Source organism: Pogoniulus pusillus, chromosome 5, assembly GCF_015220805.1.
Source record: "Pogoniulus pusillus isolate bPogPus1 chromosome 5, bPogPus1.pri, whole genome shotgun sequence".
NCBI lineage: Eukaryota > Metazoa > Chordata > Aves > Piciformes > Lybiidae > Pogoniulus > Pogoniulus pusillus.
This window is the reverse complement of record NC_087268.1, coordinates 788,689-814,226: the sequence shown is the minus strand read 5'-3', so window position 1 is coordinate 814,226 and position 25,538 is coordinate 788,689. Positions and strand designations below refer to the sequence as shown.

Here is a 25,538-nt window from a genome sequence, read left to right as displayed (position 1 = left end):
ATTTGACACTCTCTCTTTTCTCCATCAAGCTCACTTGGACTTCTGCTCGGGTGGGACATCAGTTTTTGGTAATGTGTCTGTTGTCTTAAGGGCTTTGTATTTGGTTTTGTAGCTCTGTTGCTGGCTTTGATCCTCTCCAAAAAATAAAGCACACTGAGTGTTTAAGGTAACACTCCCTGCAGTATCTATGTGCCTGTGTGGAATATGGACACACTTGTGCTTTGTATAGAACTAGGGAATTGTTTGGGCCCCACTTCAGATACACAGCAGAGCTGCTGCAGCCTCTGAGCATCCTCCTGGCCCTGCTCTGGACACACTCCAGCATCTCCACAGCCCTCTTGCAATGGGGGCTCCAGAGCTGGCTGCAGTTCTGCAGGTGGAGTCTCAGCAGAGCACAGCACAGCAGAGGGGGAGAATCCCCTCCCTGGCCCTGCTGGCCACACTTCTGCTGCTGCAGCCCAGGCTCTGGCTGTATTTCTGGGCTGCAAGTGCACACTGCTGGCTGATGTTGAGCCATCCACCAGCATACTTGGAAGCACTTTTGTGTATAAATCTGTTTTATGCTTCTAATATTGGTAGATATGTTTTTGGTTCTGGTTATCATTTCAGCCATCAGCTGGTATTCTTCTCCGATTCCTTGTGCTTAAATGCATTTGCTGTGCTTAAGTTCTTAGATATTTCTGTGCATGTTTAAGGAGAGGAAAGAATGAGCAAGAAAACAACCTACTGCAGGGCATTAGACTGTACAGCTCTACTCAGAGACTCGGAGTTGCTTCCAAATGTACTCTGTTTAATCCAATTTCTGCATTGGATAGAAATAGCAGCAAAGCAATCGGAGTGCTGGAATGGCTGCGAAAGATGAAGTCTGAGATGAGGAGCACAACACTGTATTTGCACAAAGTACTTTTATAATGTAATCCAATCCTGTTTTTCCCTGTCTCTTAGATGATGAAGCATGCCTGGGACAATTACAGGCAGTATGGCTGGGGACATAACGAGCTCAAGCCCATTGCCCGCAAAGGACATTCCACAAACATATTTGGTAAGCTGTGTTTCCTGAGATGGTGTTTTTGATGGAGTTCTGCCTCTTTTCAAGTCCACCTTAATTTCCTTGCAGTTTTTTTGCTTGCATATTTATCTTCTGAAATGTGGATGACAGAAGTGTATCAATTATTTCAGAGGTACTTCAATGAATTATTTTCTCAGCTATATATTTGGGAGTAATTGGTTCTTGTCCTTGCAGAACCAAAGTTGTGTCCACGTGCAGTGTTACTTTGTATGCACACAGATATCTGCATGTACTTGTACCTGAGCAAGGCCTTTGGCACTGTCCCACACCACATCCTGGTCTCCAGGCTGGTGACACATGGGTTTGATGGGTGGAGCACTGATGGATACAAAACTGGCTTGATGGCTGCACCCAAAGAGTGGCTGTCAATGGCTCCAGGGCCAAGTGGAGGACAGGGACAAGCAGAGCCCCTCAGGGATCAGTCCTGGGACCAGTCTTGTTCAACATCTTTGTGGGTGCCATGGACAGAGGCACTGAGTGCAGCCTCAGCAAGTTTGCTGCCCACACCAAGCTGTGTGGTGCAGCAGCCAGGCTGGAGGGCAGGGATCCATCCAGAGGGATGGCTCTCACATCCCCACAGCCCACAGGCTGCAGAGGTGGGCACAAGCCAAGCTCAGGAAGTTCAGCAAGACCAAGTGCAAGGTCCTGCATCTGGGTGGAGGCAATGCCAGGCACAACTGCAGGCTGGGCAGTGAGTGGCTGGAGAGCAGCCCTGAGGAGAGGGACTTGGGGGTGCTGCTGAACGAGAAGCTCAACAGGAGCCAGCAGTGTGCACTTGCAGCCCAGAGGGCCTACCAGAGCCTGGGCTGCCTCAGGAGAAGTGTGGCCAGCAGGGCCAGGGAGGGGATGCAACAAATATAAATTCATTTTTTAAAACCCCAAACGCTCATCTCACAGGTTCATAGAATTGTTTCAGTTGGAAAAGACTCTACAAAGTCTGAGGCTAAAACATGTACCTCAGCACCACATCTGTGTCTTTGAAACACCTCTGTGATGCTTGGGGTGTTACTTACCACCCCCCCCCTTATGAAATCACCTAGGCTAGACTCAGCCAGCTGGAAGTTATGTACAGCTTAGCACAATGTCAAGCAGTTTCTTCTAACAACCAAAGTAGCTCTTCCTGGTGCAGCCTGAGGCCATCTCTTCTTGTCATTTCACTTGTTCACAGGGAGAGGAGACCAACAGCCACCTCACTAGCAACCTCCTTTGGGTTAGCTGTAGAAAGCAAGGTCTCCTCTCAGCCTCCCTTTCTCCAGACTAAACCATTCCAGTTCCCTCAGTCACTCCTCACAAGAGCCATTCTCCAGACTCTTCACCAGCCTTGTTGCTATTCTCTAGATCCCCTTCAGTGCATAAATGCTTTCATGTAGCTGCAAATGTGATCCCAGTACTCAAGGTGTGGCCTCACCAGTGCTGAGTCCAAGGGGCCAAGCTCTTCGCTGGTGCTGCTGGTCACACTGTTTCTGATACAGGCCATGATGCTGTTGGCTGTCTTGGCTGTCAGAGCACATGCTGACTCTTATTCATCTGGCTGCCACTCAGCCACCCCAGATCCTTTTCTCCCAGGTGTGGTTGTCAGTCTCTTCTTTCTAGGAACAAGTGATAGGACAGGAGGAAGTGGCCTCAAGTTGCACGAGGCAAGGTTTTGGTTGGCCGTTAGTAGAAAGCTCTTAACAGAAAGGGTTCTCAAAAACTGGAACAGGCTCACCAGGAAGGTAGTTGAATTCCCACCCTGGAAGTGTTTCAAAGAGCCAGAGATGTGGAGCTGAGGGACAAAGGGTGACAAAGCTGTGAGGGGCCTGGAACACATGGCCCATGAGGAGAGGCTGAGGGAGCTGGGGGTGTGCAGCCTGCAGCAGAGGAGGCTCAGGGCAGAGCTCATTGCTGTCTGCAGCTGCCTGCAGGGAGGCTGTAGCCAGGTGGGGTTGGGCTCTGCTGCCAGACACCCAGCAACAGAACAAGGGGACACAGCCTGAAGCTGTGCCAGGGCAGGTCTAGGCTGGATGTTAAGAGGAAGTTGTTGTCAGAGAGAGTGATTGGCATTGGAATGGGCTGCCCAGGGAGGTGCTGAAGTCACCATCCCTGGAGGTGTTGAAGCCAAGCCTGGCTGGGGCACTTAGTGCCATGGTCTGGTTGACTGGCCAGGGCTGGGTGCTAGTTTGGGCTGGCTGAGCTTGGAGGTCTCTTCCAACCTGCTTGATTCTTTGATTCTAAGGCCTCACTGGAGCCTTCTCTTCTTCAGGCTGGACAGTCCCAGCTCTCACAGCCTGTCTTACACTTCAGTGTGGTGTGAAAGTTAATGTTTTACTTCTCTATATTCCTTTATAAAGCAAATGCCTGAGTCAGGGGAAGTTGTCTGAGGTGGGGAAGATGATCAAATTACTGTGCTTGGAAGAAAAAGCAGCTGGACTGGATGAGGAATTTGAGTAGTGAAAGGAAAAAAACTAAAAAGCCTTAAGCTGCAGCCAGTGCTGAATATAGTGTGAGGAGAGAGTGTGAAGCTGAGGGGAAGAAGCAGCAGGCTTCTGCCACACCAGACAGAAGGACATTTCACAGGCTCACAGGATGTTAGGGGCTGGAAGGGACCCAAGGGCAGCATCGAGTCCAGCCCCCCCATTTCTCAGGTCTGCCAGAGACTGTTGTGTAGTATCCTTAGTTCATTCCTCTCTGCTACCTGGCACGTTGGCACTGCTTTCATTTCTACTAGAAAGATCTCTTCTGAAGCTTCCTCTCACTTAATTGTCTCTTATCACTAATTCATGTCTTTCCTTTAGATTTTTCCAGCTGATGAAGCTGGGTCTGGCAGTGATAGTCTTTAATGTTCACCTGTGTGATCACGTAGCCTTTGCTGTTGCATGTCTCTCATTCTTCATCTTGCCAAGTGCAACTTCAGCTGAGCCTCCATTTGTAACCCAGATCCACAAAGTGGGGACTTCTTTTCCTTGTATGGCAGGAAAAGCTCTTTCTGATGTTGGGCTTTTAATGGGATTGACACAATATTTTGAATCAGTTCAGAGCTATTTTCATGTTGTCTTTTATTTTCTTTGTCTGCCTTCTCTGTTTACTTCTAAAATGCCTCCTAGTGAGTTTGGATGACTTCTACTTTTTTTTCCCCTCTGGAATGCTTATTCTTTGGAGTTTTGCAGTTGCTGTGTGAAAGAAACTGCAAGCTTCCTCCACACTCAGGTTTCTGATCCTCTTATTCCAGCTAACTCTAGCAGCTCATTTCTTAAGTGTTTGTCCACTTTAAAATCTAGATGAGATTTTGCCCCATTTCATTTTGAGCCCAAATCTATTAGGATTGTTCTGCACAAGGTTCTTTAATATGAAACACTCATCTCAAGTACCTAGTCTTCAGTCTATACCGAGCCTAAAGTAGAATTAGCCATTGTGGGTATGGTGGGTGGCTGATGGGAAGGGGGGAAAATGGTTGTTTGACCATGAGGACAGACTGAAAGAGTTGGGGCTGTGCAGGCTGCAGAAGAGGAGGCTCCCTCCTTCTTGTGGCCTTCCAGGATCTGAAGGGGGCTACAAAAAAGCTGGGGAGGGACTTTTGAGGCTGTCAGGGAGTGCCAGGACTGTGGGGAATGGAGCAAAGCTGGAGGTTGGAACTGGCTGATCCTTGTGGTCCCTTCCAAGCCTGACTGATTCTATGATTTTATGACCAGGGACTGCCTGGACACTGTATTTTTACTGCCAGAGCTTTTCTGATTTCTACTGCCCAGAATCACAGGATTGTTTCAGTTGGAAAAGGCCTCTGAGATCATCCATTCCAACTGTTGACCTAACCCCACCAAGACCATTAAACTATGTCTCAAGGTGCCATATCCATGTGCTTTTTGAAACCTCCAGGCATGCTGGCTTCAATCACCTTCCTGGGCAGTCTGTTGCAGTGCCTCATCACTCTTTCAGTAAAGAAGTTTTTCCTAATATCCAACCTAAACCTCTCCTCGTGCAGCTTCATGCCATTTCTGTGTTCTGTGGCTCCATACTAGGTAGAGGAGACCAGCCCCCACCTCACTGCTCCCTCCTTTCAGGGAGTTGTAAAGAGCAAGAAGGTCTCCCCTAAGCCTCCTTTTCTCTCTAGGCTAAACAACCCCAGTTCCTAAGCTGCTCCTTGCAAGACCTGTTCTCCAGATCCTTCACCAGATTCCTTGCCCTTCTGTGGACCCACTCCAGCACCTCAATGTCTTTCTTGTAGTGAGGCCCTCAAAAGTGATCTCACTATTTTGCCTTACCAGTACCAAGAACAGGGGGACAGTCACTTTTCTGATAATTGGAGCAAGCAACCACTGTTCTTGCTGGCAGGCTCACTTGAAAGTTACTTTAAATCTTACTTTAAACTTAGTCACCTTTCCTGTTTTCTTAATGACTTACAAGTCTGAGGCAAAGGAGGTACAGAGCATCTCAGCCTTTTCCTCACCCTTGAGCACTATGCTCCCCACTGCATTCAACAAAGGGCAGAGATTCTGCTTAGTCTTCCTTTAGTTGCTACTGTATTTGTACAAGTATTTCTGGTTGTTCTTAGCAGCCAAAGCCAGACATGACCAAATAAAGCTGCTCTCTCTTTTATGAGGTGTTTTGGTCTGGCATTTTCAGTGTCATCAGTGTAAGTTTTGCACTGCTTCATAAGTGGAAAAAGAGAATTTTGAGGTCTCTGCTGTTTAGTGAGCAAAATGTTCCCAAGGGAGCAACTCAGATGACTCTGATGGTTTGGGTGTTCCCTGCTGCTCCCCATTAAGGAAATCACCCAGGCTACACTCAGTGGCTCTGGAAATGGAATGAAGCTTTATATTTGCAGCTTAGCACAATGCCCAAGCAGGCATTTACAATCTGTACAGCTAGAGACACACAGAGACAAGTTAAAAAGTGATACAGAAACACAGCAGCCCTCCCAGAAACCTGAATCCCAAGGAGGGACTCCCAACCACCCTGCCACCTCCTTCCCACCCCTCAACCTTACCTTATTTCATGCCTTATGTTTAAGGTAGTATGGAGCACTGGCCAGGGGAGCTGGGAAGCAAGTGGATTGGTCACAAAGAGGGCAGGTTAGGTTAGAGAGAGACTGAAGTTCAGCTCAAAGCCCAGACAGCGACTCTATGTTATCTGTATTTATATTCCTGTTCTTGTCCACCTCAGCAAGCCTGTGAGTGCAGCAGACATGGCCACAGTTTCCTTTGCACAGCTCTCACCAGAGCAGCCCAGCCGGGCTCAGACTGGCAGAGCCACAGGAGCAGCTGGTGAGGGAATTAGTTGTGTGACGTGTCAGTTGATTTGGTTTGTAGCAGCCTGTTGCTGTGTCTTGTTGCCTGGCTTGCTGCACGGCCCATCTTCAGCCTTCTGCTCCCAGCGCTGTTGGACATGGGATGAAGTTGCTGAGCCAGCTGCTGGCTGCCCACTGACGCAGTGTAAGAAGCGCTCACCGCAGGTCTTGGTGTTGCTAAGCAATGGTGATCTGACAGAGCAGATTCCACCAGGCCAGGGAGCAGGAGCCCCACAGACAAAATGCATTTGTCAGCCTGCAAGAGCGTGAAGCTGTTGCAAGAAGGAGCTGAGTCAGGCAAAGGAGGCTGTTTTCTCCAGTGGAGTTGGCAAGTGTTGCTTGGGAGGGCAATATGATGTCCTGGTCCCCTCTGTGCAGAACAAACAAGAGGTGCAATGCTGCTTCTAAACTCTGCAGGGGAAAAAAGAGTTTTAATGAATCATGGAATCAAGCAGGTTGGAAGAGACCTCCAAGCTCACCCAGCCCAACCTAGCACCCAGCCCTGGCCAATCAACCAGACCATGGCACTAAGTGCCTCATGCAGGCTTTGCTTCAACACCTCCCGGGAAAGCAACTCCACCACCTCCCTGGGCAGCCCATTCCAATGCCAATCACTCTCTCTGCCAACAACTTCCTCCTAGCATCCAGCCTAGACCTCCCCTGGCACAACTAGGCAGTTTAAGATTCCTCCCCAGGTGCAGGACTCTGCACTTGTCCTTATTGGACCTCATCTGGTTCCTCTGTGCTGAGCTCTCAGCCTGCCCAGGGCTCTCTGGATGGCAGCACAGCCTGCAGCTGTCTCAGCCAAGCCTCCCAGCTTGGTGTTGTCAGGAAACTTGCTGAGCAGGCACTCTGTGCCCTCATCAATGTCGTTGATGAAGATGTTGAACAGGTCTGGCCCCAGTACTGATCCCTGGGGGATCACATCCTTATGGTGAGATGTAAACAGGCCATTGATTGTCTTCTTGTGCCTTTTGTGATGGAGTGCGTGACAACAATCTGTCTCCACATCTTTGGTAGTGTCTTGTGGGTCTTAAAAATGATGTAAACAAAGCAGTTCTGCACCTAGCACCTAGAAGAATTTTAGGTGGGAAGACCATTTTTCTTGTTCTGACCCTGCTGTTTACTCTTAGTCATATGTTTCACTAGATGTTTCAGCCGAGGTTTACGTGCTTCCAAACGCAGGGATTGTTTGCCTGCTCTCAGGAAACTGAAGTCTGCCTAAATATAAATCTGACTGTTTTGCAGTCCTTTGGAGTAGCTCTCTTGCTTAATGAGTGTGCACAATTTTGCTAATAGTTCAGCTGTTTCCCTGCTAAATTCCTTCTATTAGCCCATGATGAATGTTCTGTTTTATTTAGAAGAATGAGCGTTGCATTCATTAGGCAAACTTCATTAAAGCTGGAGCTTAGTCGACTAGAACTATAATTATATGGAGAGGAAACTTCCTAATCTGACATTTGTAAAGCTGCAGCTCTTTGGAATCCGTTATTATCTTCTGCAACATGACCAAGTGAGCTTTTGAATTGCACAGAGGCAGAGCCTGGGAGGAGGAGTGCCTTCAGCTAGGCAAAGTGTTATTTTCTTTTATGATATAATTGATTTATTGCCTTTCTCACCACAAGGAGACATCTGCTTTCCCTGTATCCACAGCAGGAATAGCTCAGCCTGCTTGAGGTGGGAGCAAAGCAGTGTGGGCACCTCTCAACTATTACCTCATTGGTCACAGTTACTTTATTGCTTTTCAAATGACATCTTCTGCAGTTTTTAAGTCCAGGGAGACCATTTTCTTGTCCTGTAAGGTAACATTTATGGGTCTTTGCATGGTTATAGAAGGGGAAAAAAAAGCTCTTTTTTTTCCTTTCATAAGCTATTATGAAAGGAAAATTATTTTTCTTGGAAGGTTTAAACTGCCTGGTTTGTGTCAACATCAGGAGGCAGAAGCAGAGCTGCCCATCCACCATAGCCTCTTTTCCTTCTAGCACCATGTATGATGCTAATGCAGACCAGTGATATTCAAATGTTTGCTCTCTTCTCTTGCCTTCTGTTTCTGCTGATGTTTTGCTGGTAGTGCAGTGCATTTTTAGATGATGATGGCAGCACCATTGCCTATTCTGGCTGGTTCATGTGCCTCAGGAGGTTCAAAAGAGTTCAGCCATGATATTAATTAGCAGCAACTTAAAACCGACATTCTCTCTACATATTCCTCCAAGAAAGAACTGGAGAGCAATTAGAATCATTATAGAATCAACCAAGGTGAAAGAGATCTCCAAGCTTACCCAGCCCAACCTAGCACCCAGCCCTGCCCAATCAACCAGACCATGGCACTAAGTGCCCCAGCCAGGCTTGGCTTCAACACCTCCAAGGATGGTGACTCCACCTCCCTCGGCAGCCCATTCCAATGCCAATCACTCTCTCTGACAACAACTTCCTCCTAACATCCAGCCTAGACCTGCCCTGGCACAACTTGAGACTGTGTCCCCTTGTTCTGCTGCTGGGTGCCTGGCAGCAGAGCCCAACCCCACCTGGCTACAGCCTCCCTTCAGGGAGTTGTAGCCAGCAGTGAGCCCTGCCCTGAGCCTCCTCTTCTCTTTACACTCTAACCAAACCTGGCATGGCCTACAGATGGTTTTGAATTGTACCTGTCTTGCAGGATGGGGCAGCCAAGGTGTTAAGTGTGGTGTTCTCTGGGTTGCCTTACTCCATCGTGGCCCTTCATTCTTGTTGGCACAAGACATCTGATTATAAACTCTGTATTTTGTAGTCTTCTCCCTCCAGTGCTCAGGAGGAAGGACTTCTCCTGCTTTGTAATGCTGGGTTGACACTAAAAGAAGACAATTGGGTAAGCTTTATGGATGAAAAGCACATGAGAAAAGAAAGAGAAGTGGCCTAACTTGTTAGGAGACTGTTACCATGACATGGTTAATCATCTAGTTCTGTAGCACTTCCTGGAATGCTGCTCTGAGCCATGGCAGGGCCACAAAGGTGCTGAAGAGACTGGAGCACCTCTCTTACAAGAAGAGACTGAGAGACCTGGGGCTAACTAGTCTGAAGAAGAGACTTAGAGGGGATCTCATTAATGCTTATCAATATGTAAAAGGTCAAGGTCAAAAGGCTGGTGCTGGTGGTAGGGGATCGTGGCCAGTGATAGGACAAGGGACAATGGGCACAAACTATAACAAAAAGGTGTTCTTTAGGCATGAGAGAATATTTCCTTTGAGGCTGCTGAAGTGCTGGAACAGGATGCCCAGAAAAGTTCTGGAGTCTCTTCTGAGACTTTAAAAACCAGCCTGGGTGCTGCATTCCTGTGCAGCTGCTCAAGGCAAAGCTGCTTTAGCAGGGGAGGGTGGACTAGATTATCTCTGGAGGCCCATTGCAGCCCCTAACGTTCTGGGATTCTCTAAGCAGTTACATTTGTACACTTCCTTAGTGTGTAGGAAGTTTTACCCACTCCATGGTAGCTTTTGTCTAGAAACAAAGATCTCTGCCTGCTGAAGGCAACAACATAGGTTAGGATGGTTGGCACAAGCCAGCCTCGTGAGGCTCAACAAGACCAAGTGCAAGGTCCTGCAGCTGGATGGAGGCAATGCCAGGCACAACTGCAGGCTGGGCAGTGAGTGGCTGGAGAGCAGCCCTGAGGAGAGGGACTTGGGGGTGCTGCTGGAGGAGAAGCTCAACAGGAACCAGCAGTGTGCACTTGCAGCCCAGAAAGCCAAGCAGAGCCTGGGCTGCAGCAGCAGCAGTGTGACCAGCAGGGCCAGGGAGGGGATTCTCCCCCTCTGCTCTGCTCTGCTGAGACCCCACCTGGAGTCCTGCATCCAGCTCTGGAGCCCTTGGGACAAGTGGGATGCGGAGATGCTGGAGTGTGTCCAGAGCAGGGCCAGGAGGATGCTCAGAGGCTGCAGCAGCTCTGCTGTGAGCACAGCCTGAAAGAGTTGGGGCTGTGCAGGCTGGAGCAGAGGAGGCTCCCAGGTGACCTTCTTGTGGCCTTCAAGGACCTGCAGGGGGCTCCAAAAAAGCTGGGGAGGGACTTTTGAGGCTGTGAGGGAGTGCCAGGACTGGAAGGAATGGAACAAAGCTGGAGGTGGGGAGAGTGAGAGTGGCTGTGAGGAGGAAGCTGTTGAGCAGGAGAGTGGTGAGAGGTTGGAGTGGGCTGCCCAGGGAGGTGGTTGAGGCCCCATGGCTGGAGATGTTTGAGGCCAGGCTGGCTGAGGCTGTGGGCAGCCTGCTCTAGGGTAGGGTGTCCCTGGGCATGGCAGGGGGTTGGAACTGGCTGATCCTTGTGGTCCTTTCCAACCTGACTGATTCTATGGTTCTGTGGTCCGAGGAGATCAGCCTAAGGTGGGCAGTGGCTTGCCATCCCTTCACCCTCTGTCCCTTCTGCAACCCCCTGAGTCACTCATCAACTAAATCACTGCTGTTTCAAGAGAATGGTGTTTTAGGGTGAATCATCGTTGAGTTTTATTTGGCTTTAAGTGCTCTACTTGAAAGGTGACAATTGAGGAATGCATTCGGTGCTGGTAAAGCGAGTCACCACAGGCAGCAACATCTTGGGGCTGCAGCTCTATCGGTGAAGCCGAGGGGAAGCATCCCTGCTTATCAGTCCAGGCTTTCAGCAGCAAGATGCCTTCTGGAAACACTTGGAAGGTTTCAGTGGTAGATGTCGGGAGATGCAAGGCATTACTGTAAGCACCAAGTGCTTTATCTTGCATATGCTTGCTTGGTTTTCAAATACATCTGTTTTGCAGTTCCCAACAGCTTTTTTTGGAGCTGAATGTCCCACAAGCATTAAGGTTAGGAAGAAACTCTGTGATCACCAAGTGCCACAGTCAGTGCATGCCCACTAAACTTAAGTCCTGAAATGCCTTATTTTTTTGAACACCTCTGGGGATGGTGACCCCACCACCTCCCTGGGCAACCTATTTGTGCTGGTAGGGCATAAATCCTGCCAGGTTGGTTTAACCCTTGCTCTCCTCCACCTCCCTGGGCAACCTGTTTGTTCTGGTAGGGCATAAATCCTGACAGGCTGGTTTAAACCTTGCTCTCCACCTCCCTGGGCAACCTGTTTGTCCTGGTAGGGCATAAATCCTGCCAGGCTGGTTTAACTCTTGCTTTCCTCCTCCTTTTGTGGCATCTGGGAATTGAATTAGATGAGCAAACAATAAGGGTTTGGCCCCAGCAAAGCCTTGAGGGCTAGAGGGGCTTAGCACCACCTGTCAGGTGTCTTGTGCTGCCCTCAGTGTGCCTGCATGGTCAAAGGAGGCAGGAAGCTCTGAATTCATTGGCCAGAACAAGGGACCTGTGCCTGCTGGCCAGTTGGGTTTTCAAACTGAACTGTTTAAAGGGGAATGATTTAGAAAACCAGGCCTCTCTGCATCCAGCCTGCCTCTCTGCATCAGCCTCTCTGCATCCAGCCTTTCTGCAATTCAAGAGAGATGTTGCAGTACTGGAAGGTGTCCACAGGAGGGCGCCAAAGCGGTGAGGGGCCTGGAGCAGAGCCCTGTGAGGAGAGGCTGAGGGAGCTGGGGGTGTGCAGCCTGCAGCAGAGGAGGCTCAGGGCAGAGCTCATTGCTGCCTGCAGCTGCCTGCAGGGAGGTTGTAGCCAGGTGGGGTTGGGCTCTGCTGCCAGGCACCCAGCAACAGAACAAGGGGACACAGTCTCAAGTTGTGCCAGGGCAGGTCTAGGCTGGATGTTAGGAGGAAGTTGTTGTCAGAGAGAGTGATTGGCATTGGAATGGGCTGCCCAGGGAGGTGGTGGAGTCACTGTGCCTGGAGGTGTTGAAGCAAAGCCTGGCTGGGGCACTTAGTGCCATGGTCTGGTTGGTTGGCCAGAGCTGGGTGCTAGAGTGGGCTGGCTGAGCTTGGAGGTCTCTTCCAACCTGGCTGATTCTATGGTACTATGATACTCCAGCATCTCAATGTCTTCCTTGTAGTGAAGGGCCCAAACTGGACCTTAGTTACTGGTACATATCTCTGCAGTTTTTGTTGCTGATGTTTGCCCTAGCAGGGAGGTTTCTTTCCTGTCTGTAGCCTTCTTCCCAAAAGCCCTGACCTGTGAAGTGCAGCCCAAAACTCCTGCAGAGCTCTGCAGTAGGTCTGTTTTGTGGCAGCGCTGGGTGCAGCAGGATGGCTCCATCACCCCTGCGTGCCTCATGCTGGCACAAGCCACAGCTTATGCCACAAGAGCAGGCCTAGTCCCAGTGAGAGGTGAGGTTGTTACAGTTATTTCTTGGAGTTCACTAGCAGAGGTATTCTCCATTTTCTGCCCTAGTTCCAACCCTTCCCGCTGGCCTGGAATGGTTATCTGTGGTGAGCACCTCACACAGTCTCCTCACAGGGGCTTTTTCATCTCTGGGCAGCAGATCCTTCTTTATTGCTGATGTCAGCACATCTCTGCTTCTCCTTTATCTCCTTCCTGCCTTCCTTAGCCTCTGCAGGTCTGAGTCTTTACAAGATTGCATATCACAGATCTCCAACGAGTACCTGCAGACACTTCTACAGCAGCCACTGTTTAGGTTTGCTGATCATCAGCTGATTGCTACAAAGAAACTTCTCTACAGAGTTTGGTATTCTGTGGTTAGCCACAACCAGCCTCACAGTGTACACCTGGGCTGTAAGGTCCTTTTACCAGCAGTCCTTGAGTTCTCTTATATCAGGATGAGCTTGGAGGTCTCTTCCAACCTGCTTGATTCTATGACGGTTGCTTCTTTGCCAGAAAAGTGTGTTCTGTTGCTTGGAGCTGAGATCACATCAGGTGCAGTGGGTCACCAGTGCCTTAGAATCATAGGATTGTTTTGGTTGGAAGAGAACTTTCAGATCAGAGCCTAACCATTGAGGCCATTTCCTGTCACTTGTTCCCAGGGAGGAGAGACCAACACCCAGCTCGCTGCTATCTCCTGTCGGGGAGTTGTTCTTGCTAAACTGCACTTCAGTTGCTATACTCTGAGTAACTAAATCTCTAAATAGGAGGTGCAAAATTCGTTGTGCCTCTCCTCAGCCAGGAGCTACTAATGAACTATTTCTGGAGGTACAGGTTTTAGGGGAGTTGCCTGATAGAGAGTTACTGGGAGGCATGCTGCGAGAGCTAGGCACTGGTGTTCTGCAGTCCAGGTGCTGGCAGCATGCATACACTTCTGGCACTGGGATCCAAAAGCAAGTATGGTATCAGAGTCACAACATGCTAGGGGTTGGAAGGGACATTAAGCTGTGTGACCTGCAGGTTTTCTGCCTTCTGAGTTCACAGGCACCACTGTGTTTCCTCTTTTGCTGGCTCCTCTTTTGAACCAGCAGTGTGCCCAGGCGGGCAGGAGAGCCAATGGCATCCTGGGCTGGCTCAGGAGCAGTGTGGCCAGCAGGACAAGGGAGGTTCTTCTGCCCCTGTGCTCAGCACTGCTCAGGCCACACTCTTTAAGTAACTAAATCTCTAAAAGGTTTAGGTTTGCAGATTATCAACTGATTGCTATAACCAAACATCTGTACAGAGTTTGGTATTCTATGGTTAGCCACAGCCAGCCTCACAATGTACATCTGGGCTGTAAGGTCCTTTTAGCTGCAGTCCTTGAGTTCTCTTCTATCAGCCAGAGGTCTGATGCTTTGAAAGAGATGTGTGTCCTCGCACAGCTGCACACTGTTTGCCCATTTTGATGTGTTCTTTGAGCTATCATCTTGCTAGAAACTTTGCCTCCCTCCTGCTCAGGTTATTTCTCTCGTGCTTGTGACGGTTACCTACTGAAACAATCCCTTGTAATTGCAATCCTCCTTTTTGTACTCAGGAAATTCACAGATGGGTGCTACCATAGTAGATGCATTGGATACTCTTTATATCATGGGCCTGCACGATGAATTCAGAGAAGGACAAGAGTGGATTGACAAAAATCTTGATTTCAGTGTGGTGAGTAGAGCTTGCCTGAATATTTCAGTGTTCCTCTAGTGGGAAGTCAGAAGTTTTTCAGCTGGAAGTGAAAACAACCTTCTGGTTGAAGGGATCAGATGTAAGCTTTAGTGAACTTATATCTGAGAAGAGGGACTTGAGGATGCTGCTGGAGGAGAAGCTCAACAGGAACCAGCAGTGTGCACTTGCAGCCCAGAAAGCCAAGCAGAGCCTGGGCTGCAGCAGCAGCAGTGTGGCCAGCAGGGCCAGGGAGGAGATTCTCCCCCTCTGCTGCACTCTGCTGAGACCCCACCTGCAGTGCTGCAGCCAGCTCTGGAGCCCCTGGAACAAGAGGGCTGTGGAGATGCTGGAGTATGTCCAGAGCAGGGCCAGGAGGATGCTGAGAGGGCTGCAGCAGCTCTGCTGTGAGCACAGACTGAAAGAGTTGGGGCTGTGCAGGCTGGAGCAGAGGAGGCTCCCAGGTGACCTTCTGGTGGCCTTCCAGCATCTGAAGGGGGCTACAAAAAAGCTGCTGGGGAGGGACTTGTGAGGCTGTGAGGGAGTGGCAGGAGTGGGGGGAATGGAGCAGAGCTGGAGGTAGGGAGAGTGAGAGTGGCTGTGAGGAGGAAGTTGCTGAGCAGGAGAGTGGTGAGAGGCTGGAGTGGGTTGCCCAGGGAGGTGGTTGAGGCCCCCTGGCTGGAGGTGTTTGAGGCCAGGCTGGCTGAGGCTGTGTGCAGCCTGCTCTAGGGTAGGGTGTTTCTGGCCATGGCAGGGGGGTTTGGACTGGCTGATCCTTGTGGTCCCTTCCAGCCCTGACTGGTTCTGTGGTTCTGTTCTGTGCAAATATAATTGCAGCTGTGTGCTAGTTTGTGGGTCAGCTCTTGCACAGGCTGTGTTGTAGTGACTTTTGTTGGAAAAGAGCAAATCTCCCTTACCTTAAAATCTTTTAGAGCCACATTTCAGTATCTAATGAGACTGAGCTAAGCTGGAAATTAGAGACTGAAGCTTTCTATGTACAGCTTAGCACAGTACCCAAGCAGGTATTGACAATCTGTACAGCTAGAGACAGACACAGACAAGTGAAAAAGTGATACAGAAACACAGCAGCCCTCCCAGACACCAGAGTCCCCAGCAGGGGCTCCCAACCACCCTGCCACCTCCTTCCCACCCCTCTGCCTTACCCCAGACTTAGCCTTACATTGAAGGTGAGTTTGGAGAATCAGCCAGGGGGGTTAGGAAGCAAAAGGATTAGTTACACAGACAGCAGGTTAGGGAGAGAAGGGAGGCAGCCAGAGCCAGAGAGCAGCTCTGTTATCTGTGTTTGTGTTATTGTTCTTACCCATCTCAGTAAGCCTATGAGTGCAGCAGCCATCACCATTGCTTCCTTTTCACAGCCTGGCATCTAACTCCTGTCACTACAAAATCCCAGCTAGGCTCAGACTAGCACAGTGGAGCTCTGAATTTGAGGGTACACATTGGTAATTTGGGGTTAAGAAAGCACATGAGAGGAATTCTCTAATTAGTGTTCTACTATATCCTGTGAACCTCTGCTTAAACATGAGAGAAGAGATGCTGAACTGTGGGAATGTGCAGTCTTGCCTTTCCCACCATCCTCAGAGAACTTCAGTTGCACTCAGAGAGCAAGAGGCAAAAATTATCTGAAGTTTTAAAGCAGTCAGTTGAAGCTGTAGCTAGAATTGTCTCTCAGTGTTGTGAAGAAGTCAGCAGCAGGTTCTAGGTAGGAAGTCTGCAAGTAGTCTAGCTCTAGCTACCAAACCAGCACAAACTGGAGCATGCCGATTGCTCTGGGGTAAGTACTTGCTCTGCCTTATTGTTGTCCTCTTTGGCTGGAGTGCTGGTTAATGATTCACTCTTTCTTTCTGTCCTAGAATTCCGAAGTGTCAGTGTTCGAGGTCAACATTCGCTTCATTGGTGGGCTCCTGGCAGCATACTACCTTTCAGGACAAGAGGTGAGGACTGGAAAGTGTATTGGTGACATTTGCTACGTTCTACCGAATGCAACCAGATTCAGAAGCAAAAATCAGGCTATGTGTCTTGGTTCTAGTTTAAATTCCCCAGAGACTCAAAATACAGCTGACAGAACCAATGCAATAATGGGATGCTTTCCCCTATCCCCCTTCTTTTTGGAAAGGAAGGAGTTAGATGTAGACAGGACACCAAGCTAGGAGCAGGTATTGATCTAATGGAGAGTAGGAGAGCCCTGCAGAGAGACCTGGCCAGGCTGGATGGGTGAACAGAGGCCAAGGGGATGAGACTGAACAGGGCCAAGTGCAGGGTTCTGCACTTTGGCCACAACAACCCCAAGCAGTGCTACAGGCTGGGGCCAGAGTGGCTGAGAGCAGCCAGGCAGAGAGGGAGCTGGGGGTGCTGGTAGAGAGGAACTGAAGCTGAGGCAGCAGTGCCCAGGTGGGCAGCAGAGCCAATGGCACCCTGGGCTGGCTAAGGAGCAGTGTGGGCAGCAGGACAAGGGAGGTTCTTCTGCCCCTCCACTCGGCACTGCTCAGGCCACCCCTTGAGTGCTGTGCCCAGTTCTGGGCTCCTCCATTGCAGAGAGATGTTGCAGTACTGGAAGGTGTCCACAGGAGGGCGCCAAAGCTGTGAGGGGCCTGGAGCAGAGCCCTGTGAGGAGAGGCTGAGGGAGCTGGGGGTGTGCAGCCTGCAGCAGAGGAGGCTCAGGGCAGAGCTCATTGCTGCCTGCAGCTGCCTGCAGGGAGGCTGTAGCCAGGTGGGGTTGGGCTCTGCTGCCAGGCACCCAGCAACAGAACAAGGGGACATAGTGTGAAGCTGTGCCAGGGCAGGTCTAGGCTGGATGTTAGGAGGAAGTTGTTGTCAGAGAGAGTGATTGGCATTGGAATGGGCTGCCCAGGGAGGTGGAGTTGCCATCCCTGGAAGTGTTGGAGCCAAGCCTGGCTGGGGCACTTAGTGCCATGGTCTGGTTGACTGAATAGGGCTGGGTGGACTGGATGATCTTGGAGGTCTCTCCCAGCCTGCTTGATTCTATGGTTTTCCATCTGCAGAATGGAATTAGCAGGCCAAATTAACATGCTGATGGAAAAATGGATAATGAATTCTCATCTAAACTGAACCAGCTTGGTTCTCAGTAATCCCTGCAGCAATCCTTTATCTTTAGGAGCTGGACATGCTGCTCAGTATGCACAAGAGGGGACTGTGGTGTAGTGAATAATGTAACAGAGATAGGAGGAAATGGTAGGTGCTGGAGCAGGTCCAGAGAAGGACAGCAAAGCTGATGAAGGATATGGAGAAGAGGTCTTCTGAGGAGAAGAAGATATATGGTCTTCTGAGGAGCAGCTGAGGGAACTGAGATTGGCCTGAAGAAAAGGAGGCTGAGGAGGAGATGGTCTCACTTTCTACAACTCCTTGAAAGGAAGTTGGACCGAGATGGGCATTTGTCTCTTCTCCCTAGTTACAAATGGTAGGAGAAATGGAAATGGCCTCAAGTGGCACCACATAAGGTTTAGGTTGCATGTTAGAGGAAACTTCTTCACTGAAGAGGTTCTGAACCACTGGAGTAGGCTGCCCAGGGAGGTGGTTGAATCTCCATCCTGAGAGGTGTTTCAGAGACACAGAGATGTGGTGCTGAGTGACATGGTTTACACCAGCCTTGGTAGAGTTCAAAACTGGTTGGATTTGAAGATCTCCTAGGTCTTTTCCAAGCAGAATGTTTCTGTGGTTGCAGCACGTTGTTCCTCTCTGTAGCTGATTTACTGATGCTATCACATGGATAGTTTATTGGGTTAGTTTTGCTGAACAAAGATATTTAGCATACTTGCAATATAAAAAGATGAATTTACTGTATTTATCTTTGACAGCTTTGCTTAGAAAAGAATTGATTTGCTTTATTTTCTTTCTCATCTTTATAGAAATCATCACAATTACTTATCTTCAGATCTTTCTGGGCAGAATTATAACGCAATGCACATGGGTAAATGGAGCCAGAAATCCTGTTTAAAAAGGAAATGCAGGGCTGTTACAGGCCTGATACAGTTAATCCAACTAATCCTGTCCAGAAAGCTGACAGGCAGCATCTCTTCCCTTCACAAAGGTTCCAAAGTGAAATGGTGTTGTATATGCCAATGGATAGTGGTGTTGATCTGGTGGAGGGTAGGAGAGCCCTGCAGAGGGACCTGGCCAGGCTGGATGGGTGGGCAGAGGCCAATGGGATGAGATTGAACAAGGCCAAGTGCAGAGTTCTGCACTTTGTCCACAACAACCCCAAGCAGTGCTACAGGCTGGGGCCAGAGTGGCTGAGAGCAGCCAGGCAGAGAGGGAGCTGGGGGTACTGGGAGAGAGTAGCTGAACAGGAGGCAGCAGTGTGCCCAGGTGGGCAGCAGAGCCAATGGCATCCTGGGCTGGCTCAGCAGCAGTGTGGGCAGCAGGACAAGGGAGGTTCTTCTGCCCCTGTGCTCAGCACTGCTCAGGCCACACCTTGAGTGCTGTGTCCAGTTCTGGGCTCCTCCATTGCAGAGAGATGTTGCAGTACTGGAAGGTGTCCACAGGAGGGCGCCAAAGCTGTGAGGGGCCTGGAGCACAGCCCTGTGAGGAGAGGCTGAGGGAGCTGGGGGGGTGCAGCCTGCAGCAGAGGAGGCTCAGGGCAGAGCTCATTGCTGGCTACAACTCCCTGAAGGGAGACAGCTCTCTCTGATCCTGCCCCATCTACTCCTCAAAGATCTGAGCATTCAGGGTGACAGTTTGACATACATCTGTAGCTGCAGTTTTTACTGCTGAATTTTTGCATTTTTCCTCAAAGTCTGTCTCCCATCAGTGGCTTTGTTAAAAGTCTTTCATCCTCTTCTCTCACAGTTCTGTCAATAACCTGAGGCATTCTCTTTTTAGGCATATCCCATTTTCTTCATTTAGAGTACCTCTGTAGAAGTTCTTTATCTTGGCTCATTACTTTCAGCTTCACCTCCATCTCTCCAAACTCCACTGCATCAAATAGAATTAGATGTCATCTTTAATATTCCATTCTAGTTTAGTTTGTGCCTCTGTAGTCACCTCCTCAAGTATTAAGATCTTGATCTTTCTCCATGAAAAAAATGTGGATCTTCTCTTTTTTTCAGCTACTTTTCAACTTGCTTCTCTAAGGAGCATCTCTTCAGTTTCTCTCTTTTAAACATCTAAGAGACCAGACCTGTCCTGTAGTCCTCTTTAAAGCTCTTATTCTGCATGGTTACAGAGTGTTGGTCAGGTAGTTAGTAGCAGTAGAATCATAGAACATCTGAACATGGAAGGGCAGAGACCAATAAGAGTCATGATGATGGGTCTGGAGAATAGGTCTTGTGAGGAGCAATGAAGGGAACTGGGATTGTTTAGTCTTGAGAAAAGGAGGCTGAGGGGAGACTTTCTCACTCCCTGCAACTCCCTGAAAGGAGATTGTAGTGAGGTGAGTGCCTGTGTATTCTCCTCTAGTAGCAAGCAATAGGATGAGAGGAAATGGCTTGAAGCTGCACCAGGAAAGGTTTCGATTGGGTGTTGGAAGAAATATCTTCACTGACAGAGTTCTCAATGACTAGAACAAGCTCCCCAGGTAGTTGGTTGAACCTTCATGCCTGAAGGTGTTTCAGAGACACAGAGGGTGTTGAAGGACTTAGTTGAGCACAGACTTGGGAGAGTTAGACGATGGTTGGGCTCTGTGATCTTGAAAGTCTTTTCCAACTGAAAGGATTCACCATAAGGATCCTGTCATTCTATCAAGTCCAGTCCCCTGCTCAGCATCAGGCTACCTAAACAAGCCACAAGCAGCTCCTGGCACAGCTGGCAGCTCCTAGCTTGGACAGATTCACTTTGATATGGGTCAAGAACTGGCTGGAGGGCAGGGCCCAGAGAGTGGTGGTGAATGGTACCAGAACCAGTTGGCAGCTAGCACCAGTGGTGTGCCCCAAGGATCAGTGCTGGGCACAGTCCTGTTCAATGTCTTTACTGATGATCTGGAGCAGGGGATTGAGTTTGCAGATGACACCAAGCTAGGAACAGGTGTGGATGTGTTGGAGGGTAGGAGAACCCTGCAGAGAGACCTTGCCAGGCTGGATGGGTGGGCATCTCAACACTGGTCAGGCCACACCTTGTGAGTATTGTCCAGAGGCTCCTTTAACACTGGCAGGCTTCATGCTGTGATCACCCTCTCAGTGAAGAGCATTTTCCTGATGTCCAATCTGGGTTTCCCATGACACAGCTTCGTTCCATTTGCTGGTGCTCTGTTGCTGGTCTCCAGAGAGATACCTATGATGACATAGGACTGTTTTTCCCAGCTAGCTGCTAGCAGATATTTTAACTGAAGTGCTGCCAGTATCCACAACACTTCTGTGAAAGTCTCTTCTTAATTTGGAGCCAACATTATTCAGCAGCTTGAAGAACTGCATGAGTATGTAATAAAAAAGGTACCACAGCCCCTGTGCAGCACACACTACAGAGTAAGTTCCTAATAAGACTATTAGAGGTTTCTGTTTCAAAAGTGAGTAGGAACAACACTAGAAATGAAAGAGTTCATCCCATCAGTAATTTCCACAAGTTATCAGACTTCAGAGGGAAGATTAAGCCTATATATATATTTTATGCATTATCAATGAAGGAAAAGTTTCAGGAAGCTCTGCATGAATGGATTTGGCACAGCTGATGTTCATGAAAGAATAGGAGCTTTATCTGCCCTGCATAGCTCCTTATGAAGGGAGTGGAAGTTTGTACAAGTTAAAACATTGGGTGGAGAGGGTAAGAGGGGAAGGTTTCTCTTGATATTTTAGCTACAAAATATAAAGTGTGGCTTAAAGACTGCTGTAGGAAGCCCTTGAAATGCCTATTACAGGCGGAGGGAGGGGGGAGGAGAGTTTATGTTCTTCATTAGTTGGAACTGAACTGCTATAGCTGGGGAGCACAGAAGGAAAGAAGTAGAAATTACAAGGTTCCTTTTCATGTTAAAACCTAATGCAATTTATAAAGTGAACAAGCAGAAAATAAATGATAACTTCATCTGCTTCTTTATGATGGAAAGCTTTTCTAGTACAAAGAGCTGGGTGGGGAAAGGAAATGTCAGTCTCTGTAGCTCTTGGAGATAAACCAGTCTTTGTAACTGCTTGCAATTGATCCTACTATCTTAGGTCTTCAAGATCAAAGCTGTGCAGCTGGCAGGAAAACTTCTTCCAGCCTTCAACACGCCTACAGGTATACCATGGGCCATGGTGAACCTGAAAAGGTAATGAATTTTCTTCTGTGGGGCAGTGTGTTCCTCCCCCGCCCTTTAACTTCAAATTCGTGATGGTCTGTGTCTGTTGTGGTTAGTAGTGGAACTGTGGAAGGTGCAGGCAAAGTGGCATTTCTGACACTGCAGAGTCTCAGCATGGCAGAGGTTGGAAGGCATCTCTGGAGATCATCTACTTCAACCCTCCCTGCTAGAGCAATGGACGTACCCTCAAAGCTGGGGGTGTGCAGCCTGCAGAAGAGGAGGCTCAGGGCAGACCTCATTGCTGTCTACAACTACCTGAAGGGAGGTTGTAGCCAGATGGGGTTGGGCTCTGCTGCCAGGCACCCAGCAACAGAACAAGGGGACACAGCCTCAAGCTGTGCCAGGGCAGGTCTAGGCTGGATGTGAGGAGGAAGTTGTTGGCAGGGAGAGTGATTGGCATTGGAATGGGCTGCCCAGGGAGGTGGTGGAGTGGCTGTGCCTGGAGGTATTGAAGCCAAGTCTGGCTGGGGCACTTAGTGCCATGGTCTGGTTGATTGGGCAGGGCTGGGTGCTAGGTTGGACTGGCTGAGCTTGGAGCTCTCTTCCAGCCTGGCTGATTCTATGATTCTGTGATCCAAAGGGCAAGGAAGCTGGTGAAGTGTCTGGAGAACAGGTCTTGTGTGGAGCAGCTGAGGGGACTGGAGCTGTTTAGTCTGGAGACGAGGGCTGAGGTGAGACCTCTTTGCTTTCTAGAACTTACCAGAAAGGAGGTTGGAGCAAGGTGGGAGTTGACTTCTTCTCCCAAGTAACAAGTGATAAGATGATAGAAAATGGCCTCAAGTTGCACCAGGGAAGGTTTAAGATGGATAATAGAAGAAACTTTTTCACCTCTCCAGGGAGGTGGTTGGATCCCCATTCCTGGAGGTGTTTCAGAGATGCAGAGATGTGGTGTTGAGGGACATGGTTTAGCTGCAGACTTCCTAGAGTTAGATAATGGCTGGACTCCAAGACCTTAAAATGGTCTTTTCCAAATGGAGCAGATCCTCCTGCAGGCACTACTGAGACAGGAGAATAGTGAAGTGGTGATTGGTTCTTTGTGGGTGCCATGGACAGAGGCACTGAGTGCAGCCTCAGCAAGTTTGCTGCCCACACCAAGCTGTGTGGTGCAGCAGCCAGGCTGGAGGGTAGGGATCCATCCAGAGGGATATGGGCAGGCTGCAGAGGTGGGCACAAGCCAAGCTCAGGAGGTTCAACAAGACCAAGTGCAAGGTCCTGCATTTGGGTCGAGGCAATGCCAAGCACAACTGCAGGCTGGGCAGGGACTGGCTGGAGAGCAGCCCTGAGGAGAGGGACTTGGGGATGCTGCTGGAGGAGAAGCTCAACAGGAGCCAGCAGTGTGCACTTGCAGCCCAGAAAGCCAAGCAGAGCCTGGGCTGCAGCAGGAGCAGTGTGGCCAGCAGGGCCAGGGAGGGGATTCTCCCTTTGGATCACAGAATCATAGAATCAGCTGCACTCTGCTGAGACCTCACCTGACTGATTCTGTGGTTCTGTGAAGTGGGACACTTCTGTAGTTGTGGTTACTCAGTTTTGTGTTTTTCTTGCAGTTTCATACAGTTTATAGTTTCTTGGTTTTGCTTTGTGTAGCCTGCACTGTGCTGCTAGGTGTGAGGGCCCAGGTGGTCACATCTCAGCAGCACAGGCACCTGGCTCACTGGCTTGAGCAGCACAGATGAGTTTGGCAGCAGGCAGTAGATGCATGAAGGCTTACAGTGAAACTTGGAGGCTAATCACACCAGAGCACAGGCAGGGTAAGGGAGGACGATTGGCAGTAGGCAGGGAGAGAAGGAGGATTGGAGTGCTAGAAATTGCCTGTGGGTTGGTATTGCTTATGCATTCATTGTGTCAGTGTCTTGGTGAACCAGCCAGCATCACAGCAGACACCGGAGGGCAGTGACAGTAGCAGGCAAATCTGAGAACACCTAACATGAAGCTTACAGAGACAAGACCTGAAAGAAGTGGTCAGCCATTGGAACAGGCTGCCCAGGGAAGTGGTGGAGTCACTGTTCCTGCAGGTGTAAAAAACACATCTAGACATGGCACTTTGGGGCAGGGTTTAGTGGGCATAATGGCAGTGGATTAGTTCTGATGATCTTAGAGGTCTTTTCCAACCTCAGTGATCCTGTGATTCTGTTTGAAGAGTTATTGTCTTATTTATTACTGTACTTTGCATTCATAATGAAACTATTTCAGTATCTTCAGTGAGGATTGGAGCAGGGCATTGAGTCCAGCATCAGTAAGTTTGCAGATGACACCAAGCTAGGAGCAGCTGTGGATCTGGTGGAGGGTAGGAGAGCCCTGCAGAGGCAACTGGCCAGGCTGGATGGGTGGGCAGAGGCCAAGGGGATGAGACTGAACAAGGCCAAGTGCAGGGTTCTGCACTTTGGCCACAACAACCCCAAGCAGCACTGCAGGCTGGGGCCAGAGTGGCTGAGAGCAGCCAGGCAGAGAGGGAGCTGGGGGTGCTGGTAGAGAGGAGCTGAAGCTGATGAGGCAGTGTGCACTTGCAGCCCAGAAAGCCAGCCACAGCCTGGGCTGCAGCAGCAGCAGTGTGGCCAGCAGGGCCAGGGAGGGGATTCTCCCCCTCTGCTGTGCTCTGCTGAGACCCCACCTGCAGTACTGCATCCAGCTCTGGAGCCTCCATTCCAAGAGGGCTGTGGAGATGCTGGAGTGTGTCCAGAGCAGGGCCAGGAGGATGCTCAGAGGCTGCAGCAGCTCTGCTGTGAGCACAGACTGAAAGAGTTGGGGCTGTGCAGGCTGGAGCAGAGGAGGCTCCCAGGTGACCTTCTGGTGGCCTGCCAGCAGCTGAAGGGGGCTACAAAAAATCTGGGGAGGGACTTTTGAGGCTGTGAGGGAGTGGCAGGAGTGGGGGGAATGGAGCAAAGCTGGAGGTGGGGAGAGTGAGAGTGGCTGTGAGGAAGAAGTTGTTGAGCAGGAGAGTGGTGAGAGGCTGGAGTGGGTTGCCCAGGGAGGTGGTTGAGGCCCCATGGCTGGAGGTGTTTGAGGCCAGGCTGGCTGAGGCTGTGTGCAGCCTGCTCTAGGGTAGGGTGTCCGTGGGCATGGCAGGGGGTTGAAACTGGCTGCTCCTTGTGGTCCCTTCCAGCCCTGACTGACTCTGTGATAATTGCTTTTGGTTCTTATTCACAGGAACATAAAATGAGTAAATACTAATCAAGATATAGCCCAGGGTTAAGCTGTTACCCTTCCATGATGCCAAGATATCCTGTCTTTCAATCACAGGACTTTCTGTTGAGAAGGTTATTGCTCTTTGTTCCAAAAAGGCCCAGCTAAGTGCCCCAACTGACCATCAAATGGCAACTCCTATCACAGTATTCCTTAGATGGCAAAGCCCTTCAAGCTCCTCGAGTCCAGTCATGAGTTTCACACTGACAAGTCCTTGACTAACCCAAACCCCTCAGCACAACATCTCATCACTATGAGTTGCTATGCTTGGAAAGCACCACCAGGGTCGGCCAGTCCAAACCATCATCTTGAATATGGGTTAATATTTAGCTGTGGTGGTTGACTTGAGTGCTGCTGTGCAATGTAATTCTGATTTTTGATGTTGTTTTTTTCCCTCCCTGTCTTTCTGCCTGCATGTTGGAACTCAGTGGTGTGGGTCGAAACTGGGGCTGGGCTTCCGCTGGCAGCAGCATCCTCGCTGAGTTTGGAACTCTGCACATGGAGTTTGTGCACCTCAGCTATTTGACAGGGGACCCTGTATACTACAACAAGGTAGGCCTCAGATTCAGGCTTTTAGCAGGCTCTTCCCTTTTATACACATCAGCATTAAAGGGAAGTACTTCCTGAATTGAATTCATTTCGCATTCTTGATAGCAGGTGACTTTTTTTCATGCTTGTATTTCTGCTACCACATGGGTGACTTCTGCTACCACATGGGTGACTTCTGCTACCACATGGGTGACTTCTGCAAGTAGAAATTTCAGACTGCACAGATTTTTTTTCTGCATACATTTAAAAGATGTGTCCAGAAAAGGGCCACAAGGAAGCTGCTTTAACCTGCCCCCTCCCTGCAAGCTTCATTGGCACCTGAAATGCTAAGTGGTTTCACAGGAAGCAA

The 25,538-nt window shown here is 49.6% G+C and overlaps 1 protein-coding gene across 2 annotated transcripts in view; it reads left to right on the top strand.

The window, feature by feature from the left end:
* Window positions 1-25,538, top strand: part of MAN1A2 (mannosidase alpha class 1A member 2) — a 71,319-nt gene that overhangs the window by 27,023 nt on the left and 18,758 nt on the right. For both annotated transcript variants that reach the window (XM_064142984.1, XM_064142983.1), the window contains 5 exons: window positions 946-1,042; window positions 14,105-14,223; window positions 16,092-16,172; window positions 21,336-21,430; window positions 25,069-25,192. In XM_064142984.1, coding sequence (XP_063999054.1) covers window positions 946-1,042; window positions 14,105-14,223; window positions 16,092-16,172; window positions 21,336-21,430; window positions 25,069-25,192 — 516 coding nt within the window. The remainder of the gene's footprint in view (window positions 1-945; window positions 1,043-14,104; window positions 14,224-16,091; window positions 16,173-21,335; window positions 21,431-25,068; window positions 25,193-25,538) is intronic.